General features: G+C 57.0%; 2 protein-coding genes across 16 annotated transcripts in view; one reads left to right on the forward strand and one right to left on the reverse strand.

Annotated features, from left to right (window-relative positions):
- RANBP3 (RAN binding protein 3) overlaps window positions 1-26,970 on the forward strand; it is a 57,005-nt gene that overhangs the window by 29,298 nt on the left and 737 nt on the right. For 3 of the 12 annotated variants that reach the window (XM_060145444.1, XM_060145450.1, XM_060145455.1), the window contains 14 exons: window positions 3,174-3,210; window positions 3,297-3,383; window positions 5,400-5,471; window positions 10,790-10,855; window positions 11,729-11,821; window positions 12,659-12,777; window positions 14,274-14,387; window positions 16,281-16,384; window positions 17,573-17,651; window positions 18,759-18,861; window positions 19,313-19,437; window positions 20,830-20,950; window positions 22,701-22,843; window positions 23,241-23,424. In XM_060145444.1, the coding sequence (XP_060001427.1) occupies window positions 3,174-3,210; window positions 3,297-3,383; window positions 5,400-5,471; window positions 10,790-10,855; window positions 11,729-11,821; window positions 12,659-12,777; window positions 14,274-14,387; window positions 16,281-16,384; window positions 17,573-17,651; window positions 18,759-18,861; window positions 19,313-19,437; window positions 20,830-20,950; window positions 22,701-22,843; window positions 23,241-23,424 (1,447 nt within the window). Of the gene's footprint in view, window positions 1-3,173; window positions 3,211-3,296; window positions 3,384-5,399; window positions 5,472-10,789; window positions 10,856-11,728; window positions 11,822-12,658; window positions 12,778-14,273; window positions 14,388-16,280; window positions 16,385-17,572; window positions 17,652-18,758; window positions 18,862-19,312; window positions 19,438-20,829; window positions 20,951-22,700; window positions 22,844-23,240; window positions 23,425-23,509; window positions 24,881-26,970 lie in introns of those variants that run through there. The other 9 variants (XM_060145447.1, XM_060145456.1, XM_060145449.1 and 6 more) reach the window with 6 other exon arrangements.
- Window positions 24,809-26,441, reverse strand: CAPS (calcyphosine). Of its 4 annotated transcripts, none has more exons than XR_009539803.1 (5): window positions 26,369-26,441; window positions 26,188-26,311; window positions 25,943-26,120; window positions 25,391-25,801; window positions 24,809-25,081 (listed from the first exon to the last, which is right to left on the reverse strand). XR_009539803.1 is itself a non-coding variant. In XM_060145457.1 (5 exons), exons 1-4 carry the CDS (start codon window positions 26,268-26,270, stop codon window positions 25,425-25,427), a joined length of 570 nt encoding a protein of 189 aa, XP_060001440.1. In that variant the 5' UTR covers window positions 26,271-26,435; the 3' UTR covers window positions 24,809-25,081; window positions 25,391-25,424. The 4 variants fall into 4 exon arrangements, 1 of the variants encoding a protein (XP_060001440.1); XR_009539804.1 differs by having other exon boundaries at window positions 26,188-26,294; window positions 26,369-26,413; XM_060145457.1 differs by having other exon boundaries at window positions 25,391-25,526; window positions 25,595-25,801; window positions 26,188-26,435.

Raw genomic sequence — 26,970 nt, forward strand, 5'->3', positions numbered from 1 at the left:
ACATGAAGAAGGAACACTGAGGCAGGAACAGGGTTGACATGTTCAGGAGACAGGAAGGAGACAGCAAGGCTAGGGTGTGATGGACGAAGGGGGCCCAGTGCTGCAGGAGGCCGCCCAGCCTCAGCAGTCCTGGGCCCCAAGAGGCGGGGCTGCAGCCCCTGAGGTCTGGGTACTTTTCTGGAGAAAGGCTCCTAGCACCCATCAAATTTTCAAGGAGACCCAGATCCCTGAGAGGTTTGGGGTGTCACTGGCAGAGGCGAGGAAGTTAAGTGTTGTTAAAAGTGCCCCAAAATACACAAAGCAAAAACTGACAGAATGAAGGGAGAATAGACAATCCAGTACATTGTTGGAGACCTCAGTGCTCCTCATTCATGTTCAGGTGCTAGAACGTCCAGACAGAAGCAGGACGAGGACAGAGAGGACTTCAGCAGCTGCAGGGTACACGGTCCTCTCAGGGGCATGCAGGAAGCTGCAGGATGGACCACTCACTAGGCCACAAAACAAGTCTCAGTAGATTTAAAAGGATTGAAATCACACAGAGTCTTCTCCGACCACAATGGGATAAAATTAGAAATCCATAGCAGAAGGAATGCTCGGAAATTCACACATGTGGAAATTAACCTAGCTAGCCAAGAGGAAAGGCGGGGGTCCTCTTGAGATTGAGGTGACAGAGAACTGGCCTCCCCAGCAGCTGGGAAACAGGACGACGCTCTGGCCTCACAGCTTTTGGGTCCGTTGCTCTGTGTGTAACTTGGGGGACACATGCCTTGGCAGCTTCCCCATGGCCCATGGAGTGCCTGGAATCCGGCTGCTTCCACTGAACACAGGCCAGTGAAGCCCCACTGTGTGCTGGGGCCACACCCTCCTGGAACTTAGAGGCTAGAGGGGGACCCTGACACCGACCCACAGCTGGAGTGAGAGCCGTGGAGAAGTGCAGGGAGCGGTGAGGCCACGGCCTGAGGGGTTTTCGTCTGGGGGGCAAGGGAAGGGACGGTGTCCGTGGGTGAGGGAGCAGTGTCTACAGAGGCAGGGGGCTGGCCATTTTCCAGGTGCCAGAAGTCATTCAGGAAGCAGCGGATCCCACAGGCCCCAGAGGCTGCCATGGGCAGGTTTGGGAGAGTTGAGATGCTTGTTGAGTGAAAAGGTGGGGGGTGGGGGGAGTCGAGGATGGGACTTGAGGGCGAGGGCTGGGCTGGGGATGGCCGGGCCTGCTGTGGAGGAGTAGTAGGAGGGAGGGGCCTGGAGCCTGCACCTTCATGGTGTCACCCAGGGCAGGGGAGCATCTGAGAGGAGCACCCGATGTTCTGGTGACATGGCTCCGTTCTGTCAGATGCCAGCCTGGGCCCCGTAGAATGACAGCACTGCAAGAGCGCCTCTCTGGGTCCCCCATGCTAAGACCCTCTTCTCTGCTCCTCCAAGGGTCCCCTGGTCCCTCACCTGGCTCTCCCACCTCCCCCAGCACTGCCCCGAAGTATGACATCCCGAGGGGGTGAGCTGGCTGGGAGAGCGTGGCCTGTCCATTTGCGAGCCATGTGGCACTGCCTGCTTAGCCCACTGACCCCCTGCACCTCCCTCCCTACGGAGGAAGCGCTGGCCCCGCCATTTTCCAAGCGAAGAAGTGGAAGCTTGGGCCGGTGAAATAATTTGCCCCGCGTTTCAGGTTTGGGACATGCAGAGCTAGGAGAAGCTGACTAGGCTTGGCAAGCCTTCGAGAGCAGGATTTAGTGCCTTCATGCTCTGAGCTCGAGCCCTGGCCACTGTTTTGCACTCATGTAGAGCCAGCCTGCTGGACCCTTGGGTATTTTATTTCATTTTGGGCCCCATGATATGTTCACATATTGAGCCCCTGTTGTGTTACGAGGGTTTCGCGTTTCCCAGGCATTTTGGTGGATGGTCTCTGATGGGGGGGTTGGGGGGGAAGGCCAGGTTGGGGTCCTTTTCTTACCATCCAGGCTCTCACTGTCCTTTAGGATGGGTCTGCAAACTCTGCCCCCCGTCTGTTTTTGTCCAGCTTGCAAGCTAAGATGGTGTTTTAAAGGATTGTAAAAACAAAATAAAGAATATACAACTTGTGGCCCGAATGGGGCCTGTGAAGCTGAAAATACTTTCTGGCCCTTTACAGGGAAAGTGCCACCCCAGCTCTGGGAGGTCCCCCGGCTCCTCGTCTGCAGTTTTCTTATTTGCAGCAGTTACTGCTTTTACACGCGGCTTTGCAGCTTGCCAAGCACTTTCCCATGCATCATCTCATTTAATCCCTAACAGCTCCTCGAGGCAGGTGGTCCTCCTTTGGCTAAACTTAACTCCTGAGGGGCTTTTCTGAAAATAAACAAATTGGCTCCCCTGCTTGCTCTTAAACCGGTGACCCGGGGGCGGGGGTGGTGATGTTCACCCTTCAGAGTTTGCTCTTGGCTGCTTAGTTCTGAAGAATCTCATGTCCCTGAGAGGGGATGTACAGCAGGGACTGTGTATTATCCCACATGGGGCGGGGGCTCATTATAAGCTTCTTAATTGCTCGTTCGCATTCTAGAATTAAAGGTTGTCAAGGAGGAGATGCTTCAGCCACCTTTCACTCTCAGCTGATGATTGTTCGGTGGGTTCTACGGTCTGAGCTGTTGTACCTGGGGATTCTCTTCCGAACACTTCGGCCCAAGGCTTCAAAGCTCTCGGCTGCTCTGGAAATAACAGCCCACCTTGAAACAGTTCCATACCATGGGATGTGCCAGGGCCAGGAATGGGAACCACCATGACCCAGTGTCACGCAGCCAGTGTCAGCGGTCCTGCAGCCCTTCAGGGTGCAGAGTGAACTTTGCCAGCTCTTGGCAAAGTGAACTTGGCCAGATCCAGTTTCAGTGTTTGAATTGGGGGGCTGGGGTGGGGGAACGCCAGTTAGCTGTACCCGGTGGAGAAACACAGAAACTGATCCTGTGCTGGGAACACGTTCCCAGCCGTTAAGAGGATTCCTTGGCACGAGGCCTGGTGAGGCAGAGGCGTGACGGTTCATGGGGGATTTTTGAGCATTAGGTTGAAAGCCTGTCTGTGACCCGGGTGACTGAGCCCAGGCCACGTGCCCTCAACGCTACATTTCGGGATCCATTTGTGGCAGAAGTCAGGAGCTGCCGGGCCCTGGGCCACGCGGCCCTCTCTGACCGCCCTTACATGTGTTCTTGTTTCAGAGGTCAGCCGGAGGCTCCAGCCCCGAAGGTGGAGAAGGTGAGGAAATCTCTCAAATGTTTCACCAGTTTTGGTTGTAAAAGCGGAAGCAGCCTGATTTTTCTCCTCCTCCTCATTTTCTATAGATTCTGACCGAGAAGATGGAAATTACTGCCCTCCCGTCAAGCGAGAAAGAACATCCTCTTTAACGCAATTCCCGCCTTCACAGTCAGGTAACAGTTGCAGCCCTTCGATAGACGGTGAAAGCACCTGTGTTTCCAAGCCTGCTGTTCCCCTCCAGCGCCTCACACCCCTGTCTGTCCCCTGTGCACATCCTGTTAGAATTAACTCAGTCTCCGTCAGGAGTGAGGCTGGAGCGTGCCCGAGGGTAGCACAGGTGCCCCCGTCTGGAGGGGTGAGACCTAGTAGACTATTAATAAGCAAGGCTTGCGAAGAAATCGTCCCTCTGAAAGGGACCGTCAGGGCCCTGGTCGGGGCTCTGACCATTAAGCGCACGTCCACCTTGCAAGGCCGCTGGCTATGTGTTGACTGAAGGTGGGGGAAATGGGGTGTCCTCCTGGCCCTTCAGCCATGTGCCTAGAGCCCGGTGGGCCAGTTGAGAATCCCAGGCACACACACAGACAGTACATAGGAGGGAGTCCAGTGGCCCCAGCAGGCACTTTGGTGGTGGAATACCGTGAGCTCCCCGACGAGGGGGCTTGGGGGAGCCTGGAAGGGTTGGCCAGGCTGGGACCCTGTCCCTGTGGTTGTGGCTGGGCCCAAGGGCTTGGAAGCTCCAGCCTGGTGCCAGGTCTGCACACACACACACAGGCCAGCAGACCAGCTGGTGGACACAGGCTGGTTCAGGCAAGAGGCGGGTTCCTGGGGTAGAGGGAGATGCTGGGACTACTTAGCAGGGGGCTCTGCAAGCCTGGGGACACCCCTGCACCTTGGAGGGTAAAAGCTGCGGCAGGGTTCCCCACTCCCGCCCCCGGTCCTGGCTCCGTCCACTCTGGCATCGCCCCGTGCTGTCTGCGGTGCTGGCTTACAGACACTCTCCAGTTCCCCAGCTTGAAGTTCATTCTTGGGAATTCATGTAAAACATTTACAAGTGTGAGCCCTAAGGATATCACTTTAAGGGAAAAAAAGACACTCCTGGAAGCTTTGTTTCTGCTTCCAAGAATAATGCAAACGTCACAGGAATGTACAGTGTAGAAAGTGAGTGTCCTCTTACGCTCATCCCTGTAACACTTAATTTCATGCCTGTTCCCTGAACACTTGTTTTGGACATTGCCTCATCCTTTTTCACAACTGCGGGAGACCCCCCTGAATAGAGGCACTGTCGTTTGCTAGCCAGGCATTGAGGAGCCGTTCGGGCGGTCCACAGTGCAGGCTGCGGTTACGTCCTTTTTCTAAGGATCTCTGCACGCTTGTCACGTGAGCCTTACCACAGGAGGAGGGAGCGTCCACTTCCTGGCCTTGATCGTACTCCTTCCCGCTCACCGTCCACTGCTGAACCGCACTTTGCGCATCGAGAAGGTGCAGCGGAGAAGAGAGGAGGTGGTTTGTGCTGTGACCGTAGGCTGAAGGGGTAGAGGACCAGCAGGCGTTAGCCCTCTCCTCTCGCGCGTCACCACCTAGGGGATGCTCAGCGCTCAGCCATCAGGGGAGTGGAGCCACAAGCAGTCCCACGTTTGGAGGCCTTTGCACTGCACTGTTTCCACTTAGCTAGCTGTCTTCTGTCCACACAGTTAGATCTTCAGCCCCACTGCATTGTTGCCTGGCCCACAACCCGGGAAGCAGTTGATTTTGTAAGATCCTAAACAGGTGAGGGGAGGGGGTCTGCAGCCAGCCGAGCCCCGACTGGTGACAAGGAGCAGGGCCTGAGGCTTGGCCCCAGGGGAGACTCGGAACATCGGGTGCATCCGCTTCCCTCCTGGCTGCTCCCACAGGGGCACAAGGACGAGGCAGGTGGCCACAGCAGGCCAGAGTCAACTGCTAGATATCAAACAGATTCAGGCTGTTCCACTGGACACCCACCTTTCTTGTGCTTTAGAAAGAGTCCCAGGGTTTCACTTTCACTGGGAGTTGCCAAAGGCCAGGTTCACAATGCTGACCCCCCTTTCCCCAACGGTGGGGCCTGGAGATGACCCCTCAGGTGGGAGAAGTGATCCTGTGCACGTCTACCCTGCCTACTCACACTGTTTTTCCTCTTGTTCCCTCCCCTGCCTGCACCTCCTTGTTGACAGTATCAAAAAACAATGTTTTTATGCCATCCACCTTCTGCGAGCCATCTGCAGGCAATTCTGACTCAGAACCAGGTGAGCCCTCGCGTCCCTTTACCTTTCTCGGCTGGTCACTGGGGGTTTCCTGGGATGAAAAGCAAGGTCTTAATTGGGAATGGGTGGTTTGAAGGCAACCTTCTTTTTCAGTTCCTAAATGTTCCCCAACTCTTCACTGTACAGATTTGGAATCTGGTGTGAGGCAGGCTTCATCAGCCCTTAATTTCTGTTTCTACAAGCAGGGCCTGGTTACAAGGAGTTGCAAGTCCTTTTTAAAAAAAAAAAGAGAGAGAGACAAGCAAAAACAAAAAAAAAACTAATGAAGTATACTACTCATTTTTCAAAAGTTTACACAAATAATACGTTTGTATCATTAAAAACTCAGAAATACATAGAGTAAAAGAATCCACCTCTCCATTTCCCACGCACTCTGCCATCCCAATGGTAACCACTCTGAAGTTTATGTAATTTTCCAGACCCCTTCTCTGCGTATTAAATTCTCACATGAATTAACATTACTTAGATCTGTTTAGATAAATATATTTAATCAGAGCCTTAGAATTTTAAGGAAAATAGCTTGATCCTTTCTGAAGAATGTGGGGCTTTCCTTTTTTGGTCTCTCACTAGAGAACCAACTCCAGGGTTTCCTGAAAGTTTCTCCCACGTGGCTGAAATTCCTCATAAAAGATTTAATGAGCGAGTGTAACCATCTTAATTCTGTAACCCAACCTGCCGTATATAAATTCATTGCCGACTTCAGAAGCGCCGCGAGACCAGTCATACTCTGGCACGAGGGCACTGTCGAGGGAAGAGGCAAGTTGTTAGAACGTTGAGGGTTGATTTGATGACATTGTTTCAAACAGTTGAATTCATTTTGACTCTAAAGGCAAACTGTTTTGAGCTGACCCCCCTCACGGGGCCTGAAGAGGAGCTTGGTTTGTAGGGGTCCTTGGGAAGACCTGGGCACTGGCCTAGCGAGTCACGTTCTGAACCCCGGGGGCCGTGTCAGCCGTGGTGGGTGATCAGCCACTGAAGCCAGCCCTCGAGCTCTGTTAGGAATCTAATGCTCACCCCCGAGGTGTCTGTGCGACAGCCCCACTCCCGCTTCTTCCCCGAAACCTTTATCCTGCAGCACTGAGAGCAGGGCAGCCCTGAGCAAGGCGGGCAACTCGGACCTGCCTCCGAGGCCTGCCACAGCCCGGCCGGCCCCTGGACCTGCTGCCACGTGCAGCGGTGATAGACTGGCTCAGCCGCTCTGCAGAGTGAACTTATTCTTAGCTCCTTGCCTGCCTGCCTTTTATTTTTTTTAGCTTTAATTTTTGCGGGAAAAATTGTAACACTTAAGAATGGTAAAGCACTTCTCTATCCCTCTACCTAGAGACCCCATTCAATTTTCCCGGGGCGTCCCAGTGATGTCCTTCATGGCAAAGGCATCAGATCCTGGCTCACACATCACGTAGCTGCAACAGTCCCTCGAGCTTGCCTCGGCTTTTATAACCTTTCAGAGTGCAGGCCGGTTACATTGGAGAAGGCCTTCAACCTGGCTTTCCCGCTGTTTCCCGGTGACTGGACCAACTTACCCTTGGGGGCTAGAACACCACAGAGGTGAAGCTGTGTGCTTCCTGTGCACTGTAGCAGGTGACTCATGGCGTTTACTGTCCTGTTACTTGAATAGGGCGGAGCCCGCCCAGGTTCTCCACTGAAAAGTCATTTTTCACCCTTTGATTAATATTTTCTGGAGAGATACTTTGAGACTCTGGAAAATCTCATTCCTCTTCTTACTTTTTGCTGCAGTGTTAGCCTCCAGAGATGTTTTCTTGCTGGGAGCGGCTACTCCTCTGGTGATGGCCGGCCGGGGATTTTCTGCCTCCTGTGGGTCGGCACTCTGCTGGACAGCAGAGCTCTTCTCTGCCACTGCTTGCTCATGTGTTTACTAGAGCCACATGGATGTTTGCATTCCTGTTTTAGTCAGTGGGTTATAATCTGTTGTTATTAGTGTTTACCTTAACATTCAGATTTTATCTTCACCATGAGTTTATTTTAATCATCCCACAGTTGGCTGCCGGGAGCTGCGTCAAGCCTGTGCCCCTTGGCCATGTCCGCATCATTCTTTCGAGCATGTCCTTTTCTTTCTGTCATAAGGGGTTCCAGGCTCATCTTCTTCCCTCCCTTTCCTCAAGGGGATCCTGGTTCTGCTTAGTGGAGAGTGGTCTCTAGAGACCAAGATCTGAGTGCTCTGCGTGCTGGTCGCCGTTGGGCTGTCGCCGCTCCCAAGCCCTCTCTGTGCCCAGAGCTGAGAACACACACAGCCAGGAGCACAGACATACGTAGACCTCTTCGCCTACACACACTCACATCTGCACGTGTTTCTGTGCCTCTGCTATTCTGTCTGCTTGTATAGGTCACCCCCGGTTCGGGTGGGTGCTTCCAGCACCAACAGGGTTCATTGTAGCCCCACCTCCCCCCCTTCCCCCCCTTCGTATTTCTGCCTCTTTTCTGACAGCAAGAAACCTGGCTCCCTTTGTCCTCAACACACTTACTCATCGCTCAAGCCCCTGCCAAGCTGCCTTCTCTCAGATTCTTTTTAGCCTGTGGTACACACCAGGTTAAATTCTGATCTGCCTTCCTGGTTAAATCCAGAGTTCCCTCATCACCTGGGTCTCTCTGAGGTGGGGCACAAAAAAGCCTGCTTGCTTCAGGCATGATTCAGAGGACGGAGGCTGCCCCACAGCAAGCTCACGGGGGGCCGTGCATGTGCCCTTGAGAAGACACGGGTACAGCGGCCTGTGCACCCCTGTGACCTTGGCGTGACCTTGCACCCCCGTGATGGGCTCTGGCCATCAGGCAGTGCCTCTTCACTGCACCCTGACTGCGTTGCAGGACAAGTGAGCTTCTGGAGGCCATGAGAAGAGACCACGTTTGTTTCAGTGCAGACAGGGCTTGTGGCAGGACCTCCAGGGTGCGCCACCCTGTAAGCACCCTCCCTGCTGCTCTGGGCCCCGCTGTCCCGAGTCCCCGGTTGCCATTGCGAGTGTGGCACACACGCCCGTCTGTGTCTCCATTCACCGCAGCATTCAGCATGGATGTCCTGTGCATCCTTGGGGTGGGCCAGGCACTGGGCCCAGTGCTCGGGGTCAGTGGCAGTGACTTTCCAGCCTGTCGCCCCTGCTGGTTAGCCTGGTCAGCCCCAGGGGTCCAACGGTCAGAGCAGGGTGGTGAGAGCAGTCTCTAGCCCCAGTGTGAACACTGCAAAGCCAGCTCTAAGGGCTTTTTAAAATCACCTGAATTACGAATTTTATCGCAGTTTTTTTTTAATGTTTCTAAATTGCCAATCATCTTCTGAATAATCCTGAGCTTTGAAAATGTAATTCAGTATTTCCCTTCCCAAAAGGAACATCTGGCAACATGTCCTCCCCTGCATCCTGTGCTGTCTGGCTCTCCTGAGTGTGGTGTTAACGACCCCTCTACGGGAGAGACACCAGCTCCACCAGCGCAGACTCCGCGGAGCGCGTAGGGATCAGCTCCTTCATGCAAGCTAGCAGTGAGAGTTACTTATTGTAACCTGTTTTTGCCCAAGGAGAGCAGTTTGGCTCACCAACACATAGCCCGCAGGAAGAGGGCCTTCCTGTTTAGGAATTCTTTTGGGGTTTTTTTTGGTTTTTTTTTTGGCTGAGTTGGTTCTTCGTTGCTGCGTGCGGGCTTCCTCTAGTTGCAGTGAGCGGGGGCTACTCTTCGTTGCGGTGCACGGGCTTCTCATTGCGGTGGCGTCTCGTTGCGGGGCACGGGCTCTAGATGCACGGGCTTCAGTAGTTGTGGCTCGCGGGCTCTAGAGCGCAGGCTCAGTAGTTGTGATGCACGGGCTTAGTTGCTCCGTGGCATGTGGGATCTTCCCGGACCAGGGCTCAAACCCGTGTCCCCTGTATTGGCAGGCGGATTCTCAACCACTGTGCCACCAGGGAAGCCCCCTGTTTGGGAATTCTGATTTGATTTTGTTTCATACCTGAAAGTGTGGGCTGACCAGGTGTGTTTGTGGTGGTGTTTTTGTGTACAGTTGAAGGGTTTCTAGTGTATCTACAGAGTTGTGCACCCATCACCATAATTAACTTTAGAACATTTTTGTCACTCCAAAAAGAGACCCTATACCCTTGAGCAGTCACTCCCCACTTTGTCTTTCCCAGCCCCTGGCAACCACAAATCGACTTTCTGTCTCCGTGGATTTGCCAGCTCTGGACATTTCATTGTAAATGGAGTCATACACTGTGTGGCCTTTTGGGGTATCTTTCCATTTATTTAAGTCTTTACTTTCTTCCAACAATGTTGTGTCGTTCTCGTTGGTTCAGTTTATTCCCAAGTATTATATTCTCTGTGGTGCTATTGTAAATGGAATTGTTTTCTTCACTTTTGGATTGCTCGCTGCTGGTGTATAAAAACAGGCAAGGGATTTCTCTGTCTTGATCTTGTTCCCTATGACCCGAAAAGGGTTTTTTCCCCCCGTGGGCTGGACCTTAGCACAAAAGTGAGGCTGCCTCTGGGACCCAAAATGCTGCTGTCCCTGGGCTCTTCTGGGGACAGACGTGTCCTATTGGAGTCACAAGGCTTTTTATCCTGATCCTTCTGGTCAGGGAATGCATTAGACTGTCTCCCCCGCCCCCTGAGATGGGCAGAGTCACCAAGGTGCAGGGATTAAGGGATCTGTGTGTACTGGTGGCTGAGCTGAAACCAGGCTTTGAGCCCCTGTGTCTGTCAGCTCTGCATAGTTGTCCATCCCAGACTTCGTCCTGAGGGAGGCCCCGCCTCCTCCTCCTGGGCCTCCCAGCGCCCTCATTAGCCGCAAGCACTCCGGGCACATCTGGAGAGAGCCTGCCGTCTGCCACCTTTGATCTTTCACCACAGAAAATGCATCTTATTTCTCAGAGGTCTGCTGGTAGTAGAGAAGCTTCTCCTGATTACAGACGTGTCCTCCTGGAAAGGGAGCTGGGTCCCAGGGACCAGAACTCTGTGGCTCCCTGATATTCCTTGGGGCCCGCGAGCACAGCCCAGCCTCCGAGCTCTCAGCCCCGGCAGGTAGCTGGGTGGGTGGACTGCAGCTTGACCAGCCCCACACATGCCCTCCAGTTTTCTGTTGCCAGCAGTTCACCCCAGGGCCAGCACTGCCTGCAGCCCTCAGCCTCCTCCCTTACAGACGGGATTGGATGGGCCTCTGCTCTTCTGTTTTAACTTGGAAACATTTTCCCTAGTTCCCCAGGCCCATGGCCACCGAAGCCCAGACCACAGTCCTCTTCTGCCCCTGGTCCCTCCTAGCTTTGCTGCCCCACCCCAGGCAGGCCCGCTTTTTTTTTTTTCTCTTATGCTTGTAGAGGAAAAGAGCAGTGGATTCCGGTTGAAGCCGCCGACCCTGATCCACGGCCAGGCACCCAGTGCAGGTGGGTGTCCGCCTTGAAGGAGGAGCACAGAGTGGCTGCCTTGCGGCCTCTGCGTGCCAGGGCGGTCCGGGCTCACTTTTCTGACACGTGAGCACTGGAACACCGCTGGAAAGAGCCCGTCGGACCAGGGAGGTTCTCCTGCCTGTGAGCCCGCTGTCCCGAGGAGGTGGCGGCGAGGGAGCGGGCCCGGCTTGATGGGTGGCGTTCAGGCTCCATGCCCGGCAGTAGCTCAGTTGTGAGACTGTCTCTGCTGAGCGATCTGCCCACAGCGTTAACCCTGAGTAGCAGAGCAGCTGCTAGTGAGCGGGGGCCCGGCACTCGCGCCATCGAGACACGTCACATCCAACGGGAAGCCCTTGCAGGGCCTGGAGCGTTCTCGTGGTCCTTGCCCTGTATGTTTGGCAGAGGGATTTTCTCAACGTGGCATTTTGAGAAGCAGGTGCAAGGGGTACCTTTACGTGACCTGTAGCAGAGTCCTAAACTTTGAGAGGTGAACTGTGGCTTCGCTGCTTTCCCCTCACCGTCTGCCCTTGACCCTCGAGCCCCACGCTTGAGAACAGCTGTCTCTTGGTCCCCCCTGTAGCATTCCTGTACTCACTGGATTAATTTGCAGACATGATCAGTTTCATGGGGGTTTCATTTAATCACATATAAAAATAAAAATAGCCAGAATTTGTATGTCTAACTGTAGAGAAAATACCTTGGGTTTTTAATTTTTTCAGTATGCTTCCCTGTAAAGTCTAGCCCAAGAGGGACATCAGATGCGTTGTTGGGGTGAATTTTTCTGTAAAGTGCCTGAGAGCTGGCGTGGGGGTGGGTTGCATTTCTGCCCTTGCGGTCGGAGGGCCCGGGCAAGCCGACCTCTGTCCCCAGGTCTGCCGAGCCAGAAGCCCAAGGAGCAGCAGCGGAGCGTGCTTCGCCCAGCAGTGCTACAAGCCCCGCAGCCAAAGGTGCTCTCACAGACCGGTGAGTGACTCGGCCGTGGCCCCTCCCAGGCTCACACGTCAGGGCACAGCCGCGTCACGACACAGGTGGCTTTGGCCCCGTCTGCTGAACGCACTGGGAAATAGAGTGCTGGAGAAACAAGCCCTCAAATCCCCAATGAGCCTGGAAGACAGGCAGTTCCACTGGCCTCCTGAAGGCTGGCCCCCCAGCCCTGAGCGGCCCAGATGCGTGTGTTTGCAGGCAAAACTCAGCCCTGTATGTCTAAGAGACCTGAACCATATTTCTATTATATCCACCAAGGATGGGGTTTTCAGTTCATCCTTAATTTTCTTAATACTGATAGACTTTTCTTCTCTTCCTCTTAATCTTTCCCTACAATTCAAGAGCTTTTCATCGGGAGTAAAAATAGTTAATATTTCTGAAGGGTTTTAATTGCATGGAAAATTGTTTTGGTCTAATACTAAACAAAGCCAGATTTAAAGTTGTACATGTCACATAATCTCAACTGTTTAAAGGAGAAAGTGCATAGAAAAAAGACTCTATTAGTAAAACTAGTTTTATAAAACTCATAATTATTCCCCAAATATATTTTCTTTTTTTTTTTCGCCTAAGTAGTAGTATTTCTAAATAAACTGAAAATTCACATGGTTCTTTGTGGAATAAGTAATAAAGGATTCTTTCTTTTGTGAGGTGTTAGTTTTGGGTTTGGGTTTTTCTAACCTAAGAATTTGTATTGATTCCAGATCCTTTCCTTTGAGAAGGAGACATTACACTCTCAGCCCAAATGGTAGAAGGCAGCGGTGCTGAAGGTGGTCCGGGCTGACCTCTGAGATGTCTGCTGTCCTTTTCTCCCCACAGTCCCGAGCAGCGGCACCAACGGGGTCAGTGTCCCGGCAGACTGCCCGGGGGCAGCGACATCGGCTTCGCCTGACAACCCCGCCCGGAGGAGTCCCTCTGACGAGGCACCAGCACTTGAGGTCCGTCGGCAATGGGGCAGGGAGTGCACTGCACGTGAAGCTTCTCAGGGCCTCACCGGGCGCATGGGCTGTTGACCACTCTGGGCTGTATCCAAGCTGGCCCATGCTAAAGCATCCTGATTTGCTCAGAGGTCTCCATGTGTAACCACAACTGACTGGCCAGGTCACCAGACCACCAAGAACTCCACAGTTGGTTTTGAGTGAAAGGGGCCACGAGCAGGGCTCTGGCACTTAGGGCCGGATAGCCCAAGGCCTGTTTCGTTTCCACGCACGTAGTCTGTTGGGGCCTTGTACCGCTGTACTTGGAGAGATGTCTCCCGTCCCTCTTCCACAGCCGAGCAGTTCCTCAGGGGTTCATACACATGTGCTGCTTCTAGTGGCAGAAGTGTGCTTGGGAGTTCGCTCAGAAATCCTTTATTTATTTATTTTTATTTTTATATATTTATGTATTTTTGGTTGCATTGGGTCTTTGTTGCTGTGTGCAGGCTTTCTTTTTAGTTGCAGCAAGCGGGGGCTACTCTTCGTTGCGTGGGCCTCTCATTGCGGTGGCTTCTCGTTACAGAGCATGGGCTCTAGGCGTGCAGACTTCAATAGCTGTGGCACGTGGGCTCAGTAGTTGTGGCTCGTGGGCTCTAGAGCGCAGGCTCAGTAGTTGTGGCACATGGGCTTAGTTGCTCCGCGGCATGTGGGAATCTTCCCGGATCAGGGCTCGAACCCATGTCCCCTGCATTGGCAGGCGGATTCTCAACCACTGCGCCACCAGGGAAGCCCAGAAATTGTTTGTTTTTTAAAAAAAAAGTCCTCCAGGGTTCTGGGATTATATAGGCCAGATGCATATGTTTTCCAGTAGCGTTGCATAGCAGCTGAAAATAAGGGGCATTTAATGAAGAGAGCCTGCATTTGCGGTTGGCAGAGACGGACTTGAAATCCGAGTTGCAGCAACACATCCAGGGCTCCACGTACGGAGACAGCTTGCACCCGTGTGTTTATCTCCACTCTGCCTGTTTCAGCAGACAGGTCGCTGCCTGAGGTTCTCCACCCTCTGCCTCCCCCACCCGCTGCCATACCGCCGCCGGATGTTCAGGCTCAAATGGTGAAAATGAACATCTCCAATTCAATCTTCAGATGTCCCTGAGCCCCCCACCCTGAAACCACAGTTAGTGGAATTGGAAAAAGGAATCATTCCCACAGCATACTGCTTCTCAGAAACTGGTGGCTAGGGCTCTGAGCTGGAGGGAGACCTGGACGTGACCCCCCACCCCACCGTCTCCACCCAGTGTTCCCGGTGACGAGGGCACTGCCAAGACCTCGCCCCTCCCCCTCCCTGGAGAGGTCTGGTCCCCCCCAGCCCTAGGGCATCTCCCTGGTCCCCCACCCCAGGGCCCGCTCCACAGGATTCACGCCAGGCAAATGCAATGGTGTGAGATGGCTCATCTCGCTTCTCAGGGCTGATGTGTGGCTTCTTTTCAGTTGTTCTGTTTGCTTGTTTTAACCAGGAGAAAGACTCGCAGAAAAATGAGTCCAGCAGTGCTTCTGAGGAGAGCTGCGAGAAGAAGGAGCTTGCACAGCAGGCGTTTGTGTTCGGGCAGAACCTGAGGGACAGAGTTAAGGTATGTGGTCAGAAGGCCGGATGAGCTGTTGACCCAGTGAAGGGATCTTTTTACGCCTCCCCCAGGTTCATTTGCCCGGGGATGGGGAGTGGGGGCCGTGTCTGGGGTGGTCCTGGGCCTCAGCGCCCAGCAGCTGCTTGTTGCGTCCCTTCCGTGCTGTGCTGCTGACTCCTGGCAGCACCCCGGCCGGCTGCCCCCCAACCCTGCCCCACCCCTGCCAGTGTGGGGCTGAGCGGTGGCTCCTGGCGGCAGGCCCCCTCGTTCTTCCAGGAGCCAGGCTGAGAGAGGCACCTTAGCCCTGACAGCTGACGTGTTTATAGCCAAGGAACAAGCAGACATTAGGATCCGGTGCTTTCCAGGTCACCAAAGAGATTTTTCTGTGCTTACTTCAGGGTTTCTTTCAGCACTAGCGTCGTTCAGCCCGGATCCTTCTTAGTTGTGGAAGGCCGTCCTGCGCACTGTAGGGTGTTGAGCAGCATCCCCGGCCCCCGCCCTCTAGATGCCAGCAGCACCCCCTCCCCGCCCCCAGTGATGACCACCAAAAGCATCCCCAGCGGTTCTGAATGTTCCCCGTGGGACCATGTCACCCCCAATTGAGAGCCATCGCCTTGTTTTTTTCAAGGAGGGCAGGTGGAAAGATACTGTTTTCTCTCCCACAGGAGGCAACAGGATCTGTCACCTCCTGGCTGCCCCCCAGGTGTGTTGGTCTAGTCCGGGGACTTTGAGTCGGGGGTGGGGAGCATGTGGCAGTGGCAGGGGATCTGGGTTCTGGACCCCACGCGCTGGCCCTCTCGGAAGACCTGTCCCAGCCCCAGGGACTGAAGGTCCCTCTGTGCCATTTCCAGCAGCTCATCTGGCAAGAAGCTCCTGGAGGCTTGAGGGGCAGTGTCAGTGGCTGTGTCTGGGGACATTTGTCATTGCCACAGCTGGGGGGTAGGTGCCACTGATACTAAGTAGGTGGAGGCCAGAGATGCTGACCAACACCCCACAGTGCCCAGGAAGCCCCCGTCCCCGCTCAGGGAACCACCCGCGCCCGGGGTCAGTAACGCAAAAGGTGAGAAGCCCTGAAACGAGAAAACAAGAGTCTCTCGGGGGTGGAGGAGATGTCAGGCCACGCCGTCATCTTCCTCCTCTGGTGCCCACGGTCCAGTAGAAGCACACATACCCCAAGAGACACAAAATAGGTGTTGATGTTGCACAGCTTTAGGCAAAATATTGAGTCCCTTGGCAGCTGCCCCCTCCCGGGAGCAGAAAGCAACAGCAGGGAGGACCTGGAAATCCACCCATGCTGGGGACCGGGGGCCTGGCCTGAGCCATCAGGTCGAGTCTGTTCCTCGCTGCCTTGAGATTGGGGTGGGGACGATGTCTCGTGGGGATCCGGGCGTCTCATGGTTGCATCCCAGCTTCTCAATGGGGGGGGCGACTCAAAGCCGTGGTTTCTTAACCGCTCTGAGCCTCTGCTTCCTCACTCAGAGCAAGGTCGCTAACACCCACCTCTCAGCGTTCCCGGGAGAGTTTCATCGGAGAATGTATTTAACCAGGCTAGCATGGCAGTTGGCGTAGAAGCAGCCTTGAGAAATGATGCTTCTGTTTTGTTTATAATGAACCCCTTAAAATGTAAGATTTGTAAGCGACCTGTGATTCCTCGGTGCAGAAGTATTGATAAAAATGCCAACAAGATGCCAGCCTGAGTGTGCTTTTTTAAAACAAGGTAGAAAAGGCTCCCTAGTGCCTTATGGACTGTTTTTGTATCTTAACTCTTACCACACCCCAGGGTACACACATGTAGACGGAGCCATGCCGCATGTCAGCGTAGGGCCTGTGGAGGCAGGCTGAGCTGCAGAGGTCCAGGACGTGCCGTTCTCTGAGCAGTGTTTCCTCTCTGTTTCCCAGTTAATAAATGAGAACGCTGAAGTAGTGGACATGGAGAACGCCGGACACCCCAGTTCAGAAGCGCCAGCCGCCACCAACTACTTCCTTCAGTACATCAGCTCCAGGTCTGCGCCTCGGGCCTGGTGCCCAGCCTTGTCCGGGGAGAGCCTCCGCCTCGGGCCCGTGGTCACCCGTGGTACCTGCCTCAGGGCCCAGAGAAGCCTGGACCCTCCTGCACCAGGAGCCAGCCCAGTCCTTCCTCGGGAGGGCAAGGGCACGTGCAGCCAGAATCCCAGTCACCGTGCAGCCCCTCCCTCTTTTCCGCTCTGGACACAGATGTGGAGGGGCTGGGATGGCGGGCTTCAGCAGACATCTGAGGCAGGACCCCAGTCCCGTGGGCTTGTTCACCCCAGCCCCGGGAGTGACCTCTGTCACCCGGGCCTCGTGCCCAGAACAGAACCCGGTGGGCCAGTGACAGCTCGGCTGTCTCCTGTCACCAGGTGCTCCCTGCCCTGGATCTGGACTCGCCGTTGGCGCTACTGGTGGTGGCACTTGCCAACAGCCTGGCTGCCGGGGTGTTTGAGAAGGAAGGCTCGTCCCTGCCTGGGAGATGGGCCAGGAGAGCAGGCGCCGTGCGGGCTCCCACCTCGGAGAGGCCCGATGGGAACAGTGACCTCGCTGCTTGGCTGCCTGGCCCCCGGTTAGCAGAGTGCATCAGATATTTTAAGACGCATTTTTTGCACCTGAGTGTTTCCCAAATTGGGAGGCACGTGCAGCCTGTGATGTCTTAAAACGGATGAAGCGTGACCGCCAGGGCAGCTGCCGTTTGCTGAGCGCTCCCCAAAGGTCATCCTGTGTCACCTGCCGGCCACCCCATAGGAGGCATCACCTCCTTGGTGCAGGCCTGGGGAGGGACCCAGAGAGCTGCAGTGCCTCCCGGGGGCAGCCCACTGGCAAGAGACAGCCGGGTTTGTCTGCTGGGAGTGGACGGAACGCCCCTGCGCTCAGCCTCTGTGTGGTGCTGCCCACCTCCTGGGGGTTGGGGAAGACGGGCATCTGGTGTGTCACACGGCGCCCGTGTGCAGTTGGTGCCAGGCGGTGCGAGCCAAGGGTCTGTGTTTGCCGCCTGGAGAGGGCTGGCATGGAGGCCTGCGGGTACCTGTCCCTGGCACGCCAGCCCAGCCCGAGGCGGAGCGGGGCCTCGACCGTGCTTTCCGCTCCGACCGTGTGTGTGTGTGTGTGTGCCGCGCATGTGGGCGTGCACACCGCCTGGCCCTGTGCCACCCTGCGCTCACAGCGTGTCTCCTCTTCAGTTTAGAGAGCTCAGCCAACAGTGCCGACGCCGCCAGCAGCAAATTCATATTTGGCCAGAACATGAGTGAGCGCGTGTTGGTGAGTGACCCCCCTGGGGACTGTCCTGCCCAGGGCCTGGAAGGCTCTCGGAGCCTCCCGCAGGTCACCGGGACACGTCGGGTGTGGCTGCTGCCTTGAGTCCTGTGAAATTAGAATGTTTTCCTTTCCAAGTAAGAGAAAGAAGACCCAGCTCAGACTCAGCTTAAACGGGGGGCGGCGCTGGTGGCCTAGGGAGGCTCTGTAGGAGCCAGTGTCGCGCATCCTGTCCTTCCTCGTCCTGAGAGGGGCTTCCCTTGAGTCACGGGCCGCGCTTCCTCCCAGCTAAGGGCAGGTGCGGTGACAGCCGTCAGGCCAGACTCCTTAGCCATGTGGGCCGGGACCACCCTGTGCCACCTCTGAAGCCAAGGGAGGGCAGCCCCATCGCCACCGTGAGGCTGCAGCACAGAGTGGGGGGCGAGGGGGCAACCCTGCAGGGTCTCCAGTGTCCCCTGCACTCCTGACACACCACGGCTGAGGCACGTGGCTGACCGCGGGCCACATCCTGGTCCCAGAGAGCCCAGCCAGCCCGGGATGGGCTTCTAGGGTCGTTACCCGCTTCCTTCTCTTTCTTCCTTTTCTTTCCCAATCATTACACACAGCCCCGCTGTGTCCACTGTGAGGGCAGCTCAGGCGCTGTTTGGGGCCCACCTGATTCCTGCCGTCTTGGTCTCAGTGTTTGTTTCACTAAGGAGCCGCCTGCTTCTTTTCTTGAGCGTCAGTACTGTCCTTTTTCGATTACGATGAAGTAGGCAAAGAACTCTTTCACGGGCCAGGGGGACCAGGTGGCCCAAGGTCGGCTGGTGGCACACACCTCCAGGTGACGCCACAGAGGCTCCAAAGGCGGCTCGCGTGCGCGTCCGGGCGGGCCTGTGAGGACTGAGGACCGCCTGTCTCTGATGCTGCTCAGCAGGCGCTGAGTGCGCATGGGCTGGGGCTGGGCGGGTCCCCAGAGTGCGGGAGGGAGGCCAGCGTCTGCAGAGGGGGTCCTCTGCTGGGCGGGGGGCGCCAGGAGCTGCCTCCCGGCAGAGGGGTTCCCTGTCCTGCAGCGGTCGGCCCCCGGGACCACCCCCCACGCCCCCTCCTCCTGTGCGCCTTCGCTCCCCGCAGAGCCCGCCCAAGTTAAACGAGGTCAGCCCGGATGCCAACAGAGAAAACACAGTGGCCGAGTCCGGGTCCGAGTCCTCGTCCCAGGAGGCCACCCCCGAGAAAGGTAGGCCTCGGTCCTGCCCTCTCCCGGGGGCGTCCGGGAGGCAGGGAGGGGCGGGGACACTGTGAACCACCCTCAGGCACAGCCCACAGCCGTGCGTGCTGGCTGTCCAGTGAGCAGGAGGGGGGCGAGGCCCGGGGCCCTGCCTGGTGACCAGGATGGGGTTGAGGTGGTTGTCGCCCTCCTCCTCGCCCGGAGGCGGCAGACGCTCCTCAGCGCCCTCGGAGGTCTCTCGCTGTCTGCCCTCCGCGCCTGCGTGGGAGAGTGGGAGGCCGCAGCTGCACTGGCCGCTCCCGGTGGCCGCCCAGCAGACTCCGAGGCAGAGTTACGTGGTGCGTTGCCAGGGTCCGCCGTGGGCCCGAGGCGCTGGCCCCCTTGAGGCCAGAGCCACCCTTTTGGGTGTCCTGTGAGGTACACCCTCCCCCTGACCAAATCAATAGTCAATGTCGTTTAGCTAATAACATTGCAGAGTCGCTGGCCGAGTCGGCGGCCGCCTACACCAAGGCGACAGCGCGGAAGTGCTTGCTGGAAAAGGTGGAGGTGATCACCGGGGAGGAGGCCGAAAGCAACGTGCTGCAGGTGAGGCGCGCCCGGCCTCTGGGACCCGTCGGTGCGGCTAGCGGACTTCTTGTACTGCTCTGTTTTAGAGCAAAACGGTCTGTTCTGAGACAGTCTCGATAATTCAGGGAACTACAAAGACGTGTAACAAACACCTCTTGCCACCCAGAGTCAACAGCTGTGATTATTTTGTCCCGGTGGTGCTGTGTTCTTTTCTTAGACCAGACTTCATGGCACCCGTGCCCCGTCCCATCTCCCTCCCCTCCTGGGGCAGCACGTCCAGTGTGGTGGGGCTCCATCTACCCTTCGTCCTTTCACACATACCTGCGTGTGTGTCTATAAACCACGTATATGTGGCTTTGGGGAGTTTTTAATGTGGGGTTTTTAGTGGTACTTTTTTCCCCCACTCACAGTTTTTCTTATCTATCTATCTTGAGAGATACTGACTTAAAAGATCTGCAGACTTTTTCTGTAAAGGGCCACGTGTGGTCTCTCTTGCATTTTCTTTTGTATAACAACTTTATTGAGGTACAGTGCACATACTATGAAATTCACCCTTTTAAAGCGTACAGTTCAGTGGTTTTTACTGTATTCACTAATTTAGAACATTTTTGCCCCCCCAAAAAGAAGCCTTGTGCCCATGAGCAGTCACTGCCCATCCCCCTTCCTGCAGCCCCAGGCAACCCCACTTTCTGTTTCCGTGGATTTGCCCGTTGTGGACATTTCACGTGAATGGGATCGTACAACATGTGGCCTTTGGTGTCCACATTTTCGAGGTTCATCCCTGGTGGACCGTGTGTTGGCGCTTCACTCCTCTTCAAGGCTGAATAACAGTCCACTGTATTGGTAGCCCACATTTGTTTATCCAGTCACTTGCTGGTGGGCGCTTGGTTTGTTTCCACTTCTGAGGTATTAAGAATGATGCTCTGTGAACATTCACGTAATAGTTTCTATGTGAACACGTGCTTCACTTCTCGTGGGTAGATACCTAGGAGTGGAATTTCTGGGCCATATGATAACTCCACGTTTAATGTGTTGGAGAACAGTTTTCCACTGTGGCTGCCCCATTTTCCATCCCCATTAGCAAGGTGTGAGGGTTCTGATTTCTCCACATCCTCCAATACCTGTTGTCATCTGTCCTTTTGGTTATTACCATCCTAGTGGGTGTGAAGTGGTATCTCATTGTGGTTTTGATGTGCATTTCCTTAATGATTATTTTTTTTTAATACTCCTCTAAAGATGTAAAGTCCATTCTAGTTCGAGGGCAGGACAGAAAAGTGGCCAAGGGCCAGACGTGTCCCCCAGACCATAGTTCGTTGACCCTGCTGGTTCATCGCGGGTTCCCTGCAGGCTCCCGGGGTCTGTCTGCCGGCCAGGGTCCCTGCTCACCCAGAGGGCCACCTTGTGTTCCAGATCCAGTGTAAGCTGTTTGTCTTTGACAAGACCTCGCAGTCGTGGGTGGAGAGAGGCCGGGGACTGCTCAGACTCAACGACATGGCATCGACTGACGATGGGACGTTGCAGTCCCGACTAGGTGAGCTTCGGCCAGGTTTCTGTGGAGGAGCCTGGGGCGCGGCGGGGCGGGGCTCCCTGTCTGCACCCACAGCCGGCCCTCAGCCTGCGGGACCCGGCCTGGCCCAGAGGCTCCAGCCGCCAGCCCTTCTGTGATGTTCCTCTTCCTGATCGTGAAAGTGGATGAAAGGATTTAGCCATTTTCAAACGTATTTTCTTATAAAGTGTCGGTTGTTTCGTGGTGAGTAAACAAAGAAATCAAACATCAACGAAAATCTCTTTACAAAAAGAGGGAGATCTCTGTCTGCCAAGACTGTCTTGGCGGTCCATTCCTGTTCTGTGGATCTTTGTTAAGGAAGTGGGGTGACTTTGTCTCTTGCTCTTTTCACTTGCCGTTTTGTGGGCGTGTTCCTGTGTTGTTAAATTTTCCCTAAAATATGACTGTTTTTGAAAAGCTTCTGTATGAATTAACATTCCATCGGCCGTGAGTGTATTCAGCCATTTCCCTGCTGACGGACATGTAGGTTGTTTCTAATTGTTTTTGACTTGTAAGTAATGCTACTGGGGCCATCTACACGTGAATCTTATTCCCGGAAGTACGCTTGTTACAGAACGGATGTGTGTGCGGGCATGTTTGTATATATGTGAAACGTGTGTGTTCATTTTTTTGTTTGTTTTGTTTTGTTGTTTTAATCCTCCCCGGTTAAAATTGTCCTGCGGTCTTTACAGAAACGTCCATTCCTGGCCCAGGCGTAGCTCATGCTGCGTCTTTTCGGCACTGTTTTTATGCACTTGGGCTTCTGTTCAGGCACTGTTCTTTTTCATTTTCCCTAATGGAAACGTGCAAGTGTATCTGGACAGAGAGGGCGCAGGATTTTGAGCCCCCGCGGCTCGTGGCTCTGCCCCTGGGTCATCAGCCTGTGACCAGCCTCGTTGTAATTGCACTGTCCCCTCCCTTGTTGAGATCCTTCCCGGCCATCGTCTCCTTTCACCCCACGCAGCCTTTGATCCTTGGCATTGACCTTCCTTCCCTCCAAGTCCACCTCGGGGGGTGGGTTGGGCTGTGAGGCCGGGCCCAGAGGGCTGGAGGGGGTGAGGGTCACCCAGATTGGGGTGACCGCTTGTAATCTGCTCCGGGTTTTCCAGTGGGGAGGGCCGGGCTGGCAGGAAGGCCAGGGCTCACCTGTGTCCATGGGGTTGGGGCTCGGGCAGGGTGGGTAGGCTCGGACAAATTGAGCAGGACGACATTGGCCTTGGGCCCGCTGTGGGTGGAACTCGTGGTCTCACACACATTTCCAGAGAGGAGAGGCCTGTCCCCTGTTCTTCTCCACTGTGTGCTGCCCTCAGTCTACCTTTGTCTCCCTCCTGATGAAAGCTCTGAGCAGCGGTCAGCCCTGACGCTTCCTCTAAGCAGTTAGCTCCTTTTCATGGGGCAGGAGCTGCGCCTTGGCCTGTGGGTGGCGAGAGTCAGGGGGCGTAGACTTCGTGTGGCGTGTCCCCAGTGTGCAGACCCACCTCCGCCTCCTGCTGCCGCCTGACCAGCCCCTTCCCCAGGGGAGCCGCCGTCCTGGCACCAGCTCCACCCACTGGATGTGCCGCCAGGGGTGGGGGGTTGCCAGGGCTGCCGCTCAGCAGACAGGAGGCTTTCGTGGACCTTGGGGGGATTGTGGGATTTCACCCTGGGGGTGTTGGCTTTCCTGCAGATTGTGTCTGTTCTCGTAGCGGCTTCGTCAAGGGGTGGGGGGCAGAGCTGATGGCCTCGTTGGTTGCAGTGATGCGGACCCAGGGCAGCCTGCGGCTGATCCTCAACACCAAGCTGTGGGCCCAGATGCAGATGGACAAGGCCAGTGAGAAGAGCATCCGCATCACAGCCATGGACACGGAGGACCAGGGCGTGAAGGTCTTCCTGATCTCGGTGAGCAGCCCCAGGGACGGGCTGGGCTGCCCCCGGCCTCTCGGGGAACAAAGCTGTCCAAACAGCCCCCGGACGAGGGCAGGGCAGCCCCATGCCTAGCACTCAGAGCCCTGCACTGAGGGCCTGGCTGGGGAGAGTAGGAGGCCTCCAGGGTCGGGATGGCTCACCGAAGGCTGGCCCGGCCCAGGCTCTGTGGACCCCTCGGGAGGACAGGCCCTGGACCTGGGGGAGCTTCGGTCTGCTGTCCCCGGGTTTGTCGAGGAGAGAGGTCAGGCTCCTCCCCAGTCCAGCCCGGGAGCTGGGACATCCCATTACGGCAGGGGCTGCGGCCACGTCACCTGAGGAGGGGTCTCCCCGTGAGGCCTTGTAACCTGGCCCTCCCCTCTGCCTCCGCCAGGCCAGCTCCAAGGACACGGGCCAGCTGTATGCGGCCCTGCACCACCGCATCCTGGCCCTGCGCAGCCACGTGGAGCAGGAGCAGGAGGCCAGGACGCCGGCCCCCGAGCCTGGGGCGGCCCCGTCCAACGAGGACGACAGCGACGACGACGACGTCCTGGCCCCGTCGGGGGCCACCGGAGGCGGTGAGCCAGGGGTCCCGGGGCTGACCCAAGGGGTGGGGCTGTGTCCAGGGCAGACACCTGACGGCCAGGCCACCGCTCCCCACAGGCGCTGGCGACGAAGGGGACGGGCAGACGGCCGGGAGCACATAGCGCCGGGAGCCGGCTGCCCACGAGCCTGCTGCTTTGTCCGTCTGTCTGCCCGCCCGCCCGCCCCTCCCTCCGGCAGCGTCGAGGCGCGGGGCTCGGGAACCACACTCCCCGCTGGGTGGCCACAGTCTGGATCCGCACGTCCCGTTCAGAAGCAGACTCGGGAACTGCCTGAATGTGGTTTGGGACACGAACCTCATCATATTGATGAGCAAAACGAAAAAGAACATTTCTTCCCTCCCCACCTTGAATTGAAATGGCACATTAAGACTTGTCACGGCTTCTCACTGGGACTGGGACCCCTCGTTTCTTCACCCCACCCTCGTCGTGTCGCCGGCTCTCCCCGCCTCCACCTGCCCGGGCACCGGGTCTGTCCACACAGTGTCACGCTGGGCCTGCTGGACCTTCTGTTACTACTGTCTTTACCTCCCAGCTCCCACGTTCTGATTTGGGGGGTTTATTTTTAGACCTTTTCTTTCCCCCCCCAAGGCTTTGTATTTGGTTTCCTAGATCGAGGCGCTTCTCTTCTGTGTGTTGAGCAGGCACGGCTCCGTCGTGGGCTGCGTCCTCGTTCCCCCTGTGGCCCCGGCCCCCATGCTGGGGGTGCTCCCCACCTGGGGTTCCTCCAGGCGAAGTCGTGGGGTGCGGAGGGGTTGGGCCCTGGGCCTGGAGAGCCTATCTAGAAAAGGGTCACTTGGCGTGGGAGGGCGTGGGAGGGCTCCCCCCCATCCTCCTGTCTGTCCCCATAACATGGGTCACCCGTCATCAGGCACCCAGGTGCAAAACCTGCTTCCTGCTGTTGGCCATTCCTTCCTTGCCCAGCCCTGGACATCTCTGCCCCCAAGACCGTCGAGGGCTGGGGGCCTCTGTGAGAGGCAGAGGGGGACCCTGGCAGGGCCTTCAAGGAGGGGGCAGCGAGCGGACCGGTTCCAGACAACGGGCAGAACGCATGCTCGCAGCACACACAGGAGCGGCGCCCTCTGCCCGCCCCACCCCATAGCGTGGCCAAGAGCCAGCTGGGTGCCGCCCGCCTGGCGGGGCCCGCAGAGGAGGCCTCTGTGCACAGGGCCCTCACAGGGTGAGGGGGAGGCCCGTCTGAGCTGTGCCGCCCACACCTCAGGGTGGCCCGTGCAGCCCGCATCCGCGTCCGCGCCTGAGCCACGGGACGACACCAAAGGCCCTCCCAGCAGATCCGGTCACACTTCTCTGCTTTAAGCCTTAGCCAACTAGTGACAAGTAAAACCAGATAACGCCCATGTGTTTTGGAACATTTATGTAAGATTGTCATATGAAATGTATTTGGGAACTACATTAAAACTTTTAACTAAAACTCTGGCCTCCCGCATGCCCCAGGGGCCTCAGGAAGCCAGGCAACCTGGCCAGGAACGGTTCCTCAGCAGCCTGGCTTGCCCCGCACTCCACACCTGGGCAGGTGACCAAGCTCGGCTGCCTTCCAAGACTGGCCGCTCCGTGCAGAGCCTTGCGTCACAGAAGAGCAGTTTGCTTCCCCACCCGGGCGCTGCCTGGCTTCCTGGGGGAGTCACGAGGGAGGGGTGAGGGTGCTGACAGGGTTCACTTGAGCAGACCCAGGAGGAGACCTGGGGTCGGCATGGCGTGGGCATGGAGGGTCTCACTCCCTGGGCTCCTGAACCAGTGACCCATCGTTGGAACCTTTGTCCCACTGACACCTGGTGGCCAAGCCGTGTCCCTGGAGACCTGGTCCAGCCGGTTCTGCGGCCTCAATCTTCCCACAATCCCCTCCATCCCCCACCCCGGGGCTGCTCAGCTCAAAGCCCAGGTGAGAGGGGCCCTGACCCAGGGGTGCCGGGTGGGGCCCTACACTGCATGGTGCCAGCCGAGTGGGTGTGCACCGCTCACAGCCGCCAGGCGCTGGTCATCATGGCCACAAACTCCTCATCCGTGTCCACAGAGGCGCTCACGCCACTGTAGTAGTCCTGGAACTCGGCCAGCGTGACCTGGGGGCAGATGGGCTGTCAGGGGGGACCGCAGGCGTGGGCAGAGGGGGTGGTATCCGCGCACCCACCTGCCCGTCCTTCTCGGAGGAGTCAAAGTTGTCCAGGAAGCGGCGGAGCACCTCCTCCTCCGTCCACTCCCCGCTCCGCACCCTGGGGTGGGCGCGGCCGCTGTACACCCCCCGGAGGTCATCCACAGTCACCACGCCGTCCCCGCTGCGGTCCAGCTTGGCGAACGCGGCTGTGATGACTGCCTCCCGGACCTGGGACATGGGGGGCTGGGGGGAGGTGGTGACTGGGGGGGTGGAGCTCGGGAGGTCCCCCGAGTCCCCACACCGATGTGGATAAGCCCACAAGGACTTGGCACCCCCGGACGACAGGGTGGAGGGACTCACGCGCGGTCGAGCGCCCGGCCTCACCCGCAGTGCCCGCAGGAACTCCTCCAGGTCCAGCGTCCCACTGCCATCACGGTCCCAGCGCCTGCACACGCCCTGCGCCTCGGCTGTGTCCAGCACCAGCCCCAGCTCGGCCAGGCCCCGCTGGAGCTCCCCTGCGTCCAGGGACCGGCTCCTGTCCCGGTCCATGCGGCGGAAAAACCTGGGGGGCAGGGAGCGTGGTTGGAAAGTGATCCGGGGGGTTGGGGAGGTGTGAGGGGACAGCTCACCTGGCCAGACCCTGGATGCCCGAGGCCCCTCGGGACAGGCACTGGGCCCGGAGCTTCTCCATGGTGGTGTCCACAGCATCCATGATGGGTCAGGGCTCCCTGGGCTGCTGGATGGGAGAGAGATCTGGAGGGGCTCCCGCTCGGCAACCAGGCTGCAGGCCGGGTGCCCCCGCTCACTCACCTGGCCTTCGTCTGTCCTGGAGTCCGGGTAGCTGCTCCGCCTGCCTTCTGCCTTCTGCCTGCTCTGCCCAGCGTTGGCAGTGTGTCCTGCCGGGCCGGGCTGTTGCTAAGGGACGGTACCCTGGAGACTGGGAGGGGCCCCAGCTGTAACTCTCTAGGCACCAGAGCCTCATGGCCCTCAGCATGGCCCTGTGGGGGCATATGGTGGGCCGAGAGGCACAGGGCAGTGCTGTTGCTGCCGCCGCTGTCCACCTGCTGTCCTGCTCGCTTACTCCCTGCAGTGCCCAGGTCCTGGGATAAAGCCAGGCCCAGGTGGTGGTGGGGGGGAGGGGGTCACTTCCTAACCACAAGGAGGAAGGGTGGGCCACAGCCCTGTGGGGACCAGTGTCCTGGATGGAGGGAGGCAAGGCCCAATTCCTGTGTGAGCTGGAGCAGGTCCCCTCCCTTCTCTGGGCTTCACCAGCCACCAGCCCCTTTTCACACGGCCGCAGCCAAAGCTGCTGAGGGATCCAATTTTAAAGGACTCGAGGTGACCCAGGCCCCTGTCCAGCAGGTGGTGCTCACAGCTGGGTCCTACAGACATCAACGTTGACTTGAACAAAG

Source organism: Lagenorhynchus albirostris, chromosome 3 (assembly GCF_949774975.1).
Source record: "Lagenorhynchus albirostris chromosome 3, mLagAlb1.1, whole genome shotgun sequence".
NCBI lineage: Eukaryota > Metazoa > Chordata > Mammalia > Artiodactyla > Delphinidae > Lagenorhynchus > Lagenorhynchus albirostris.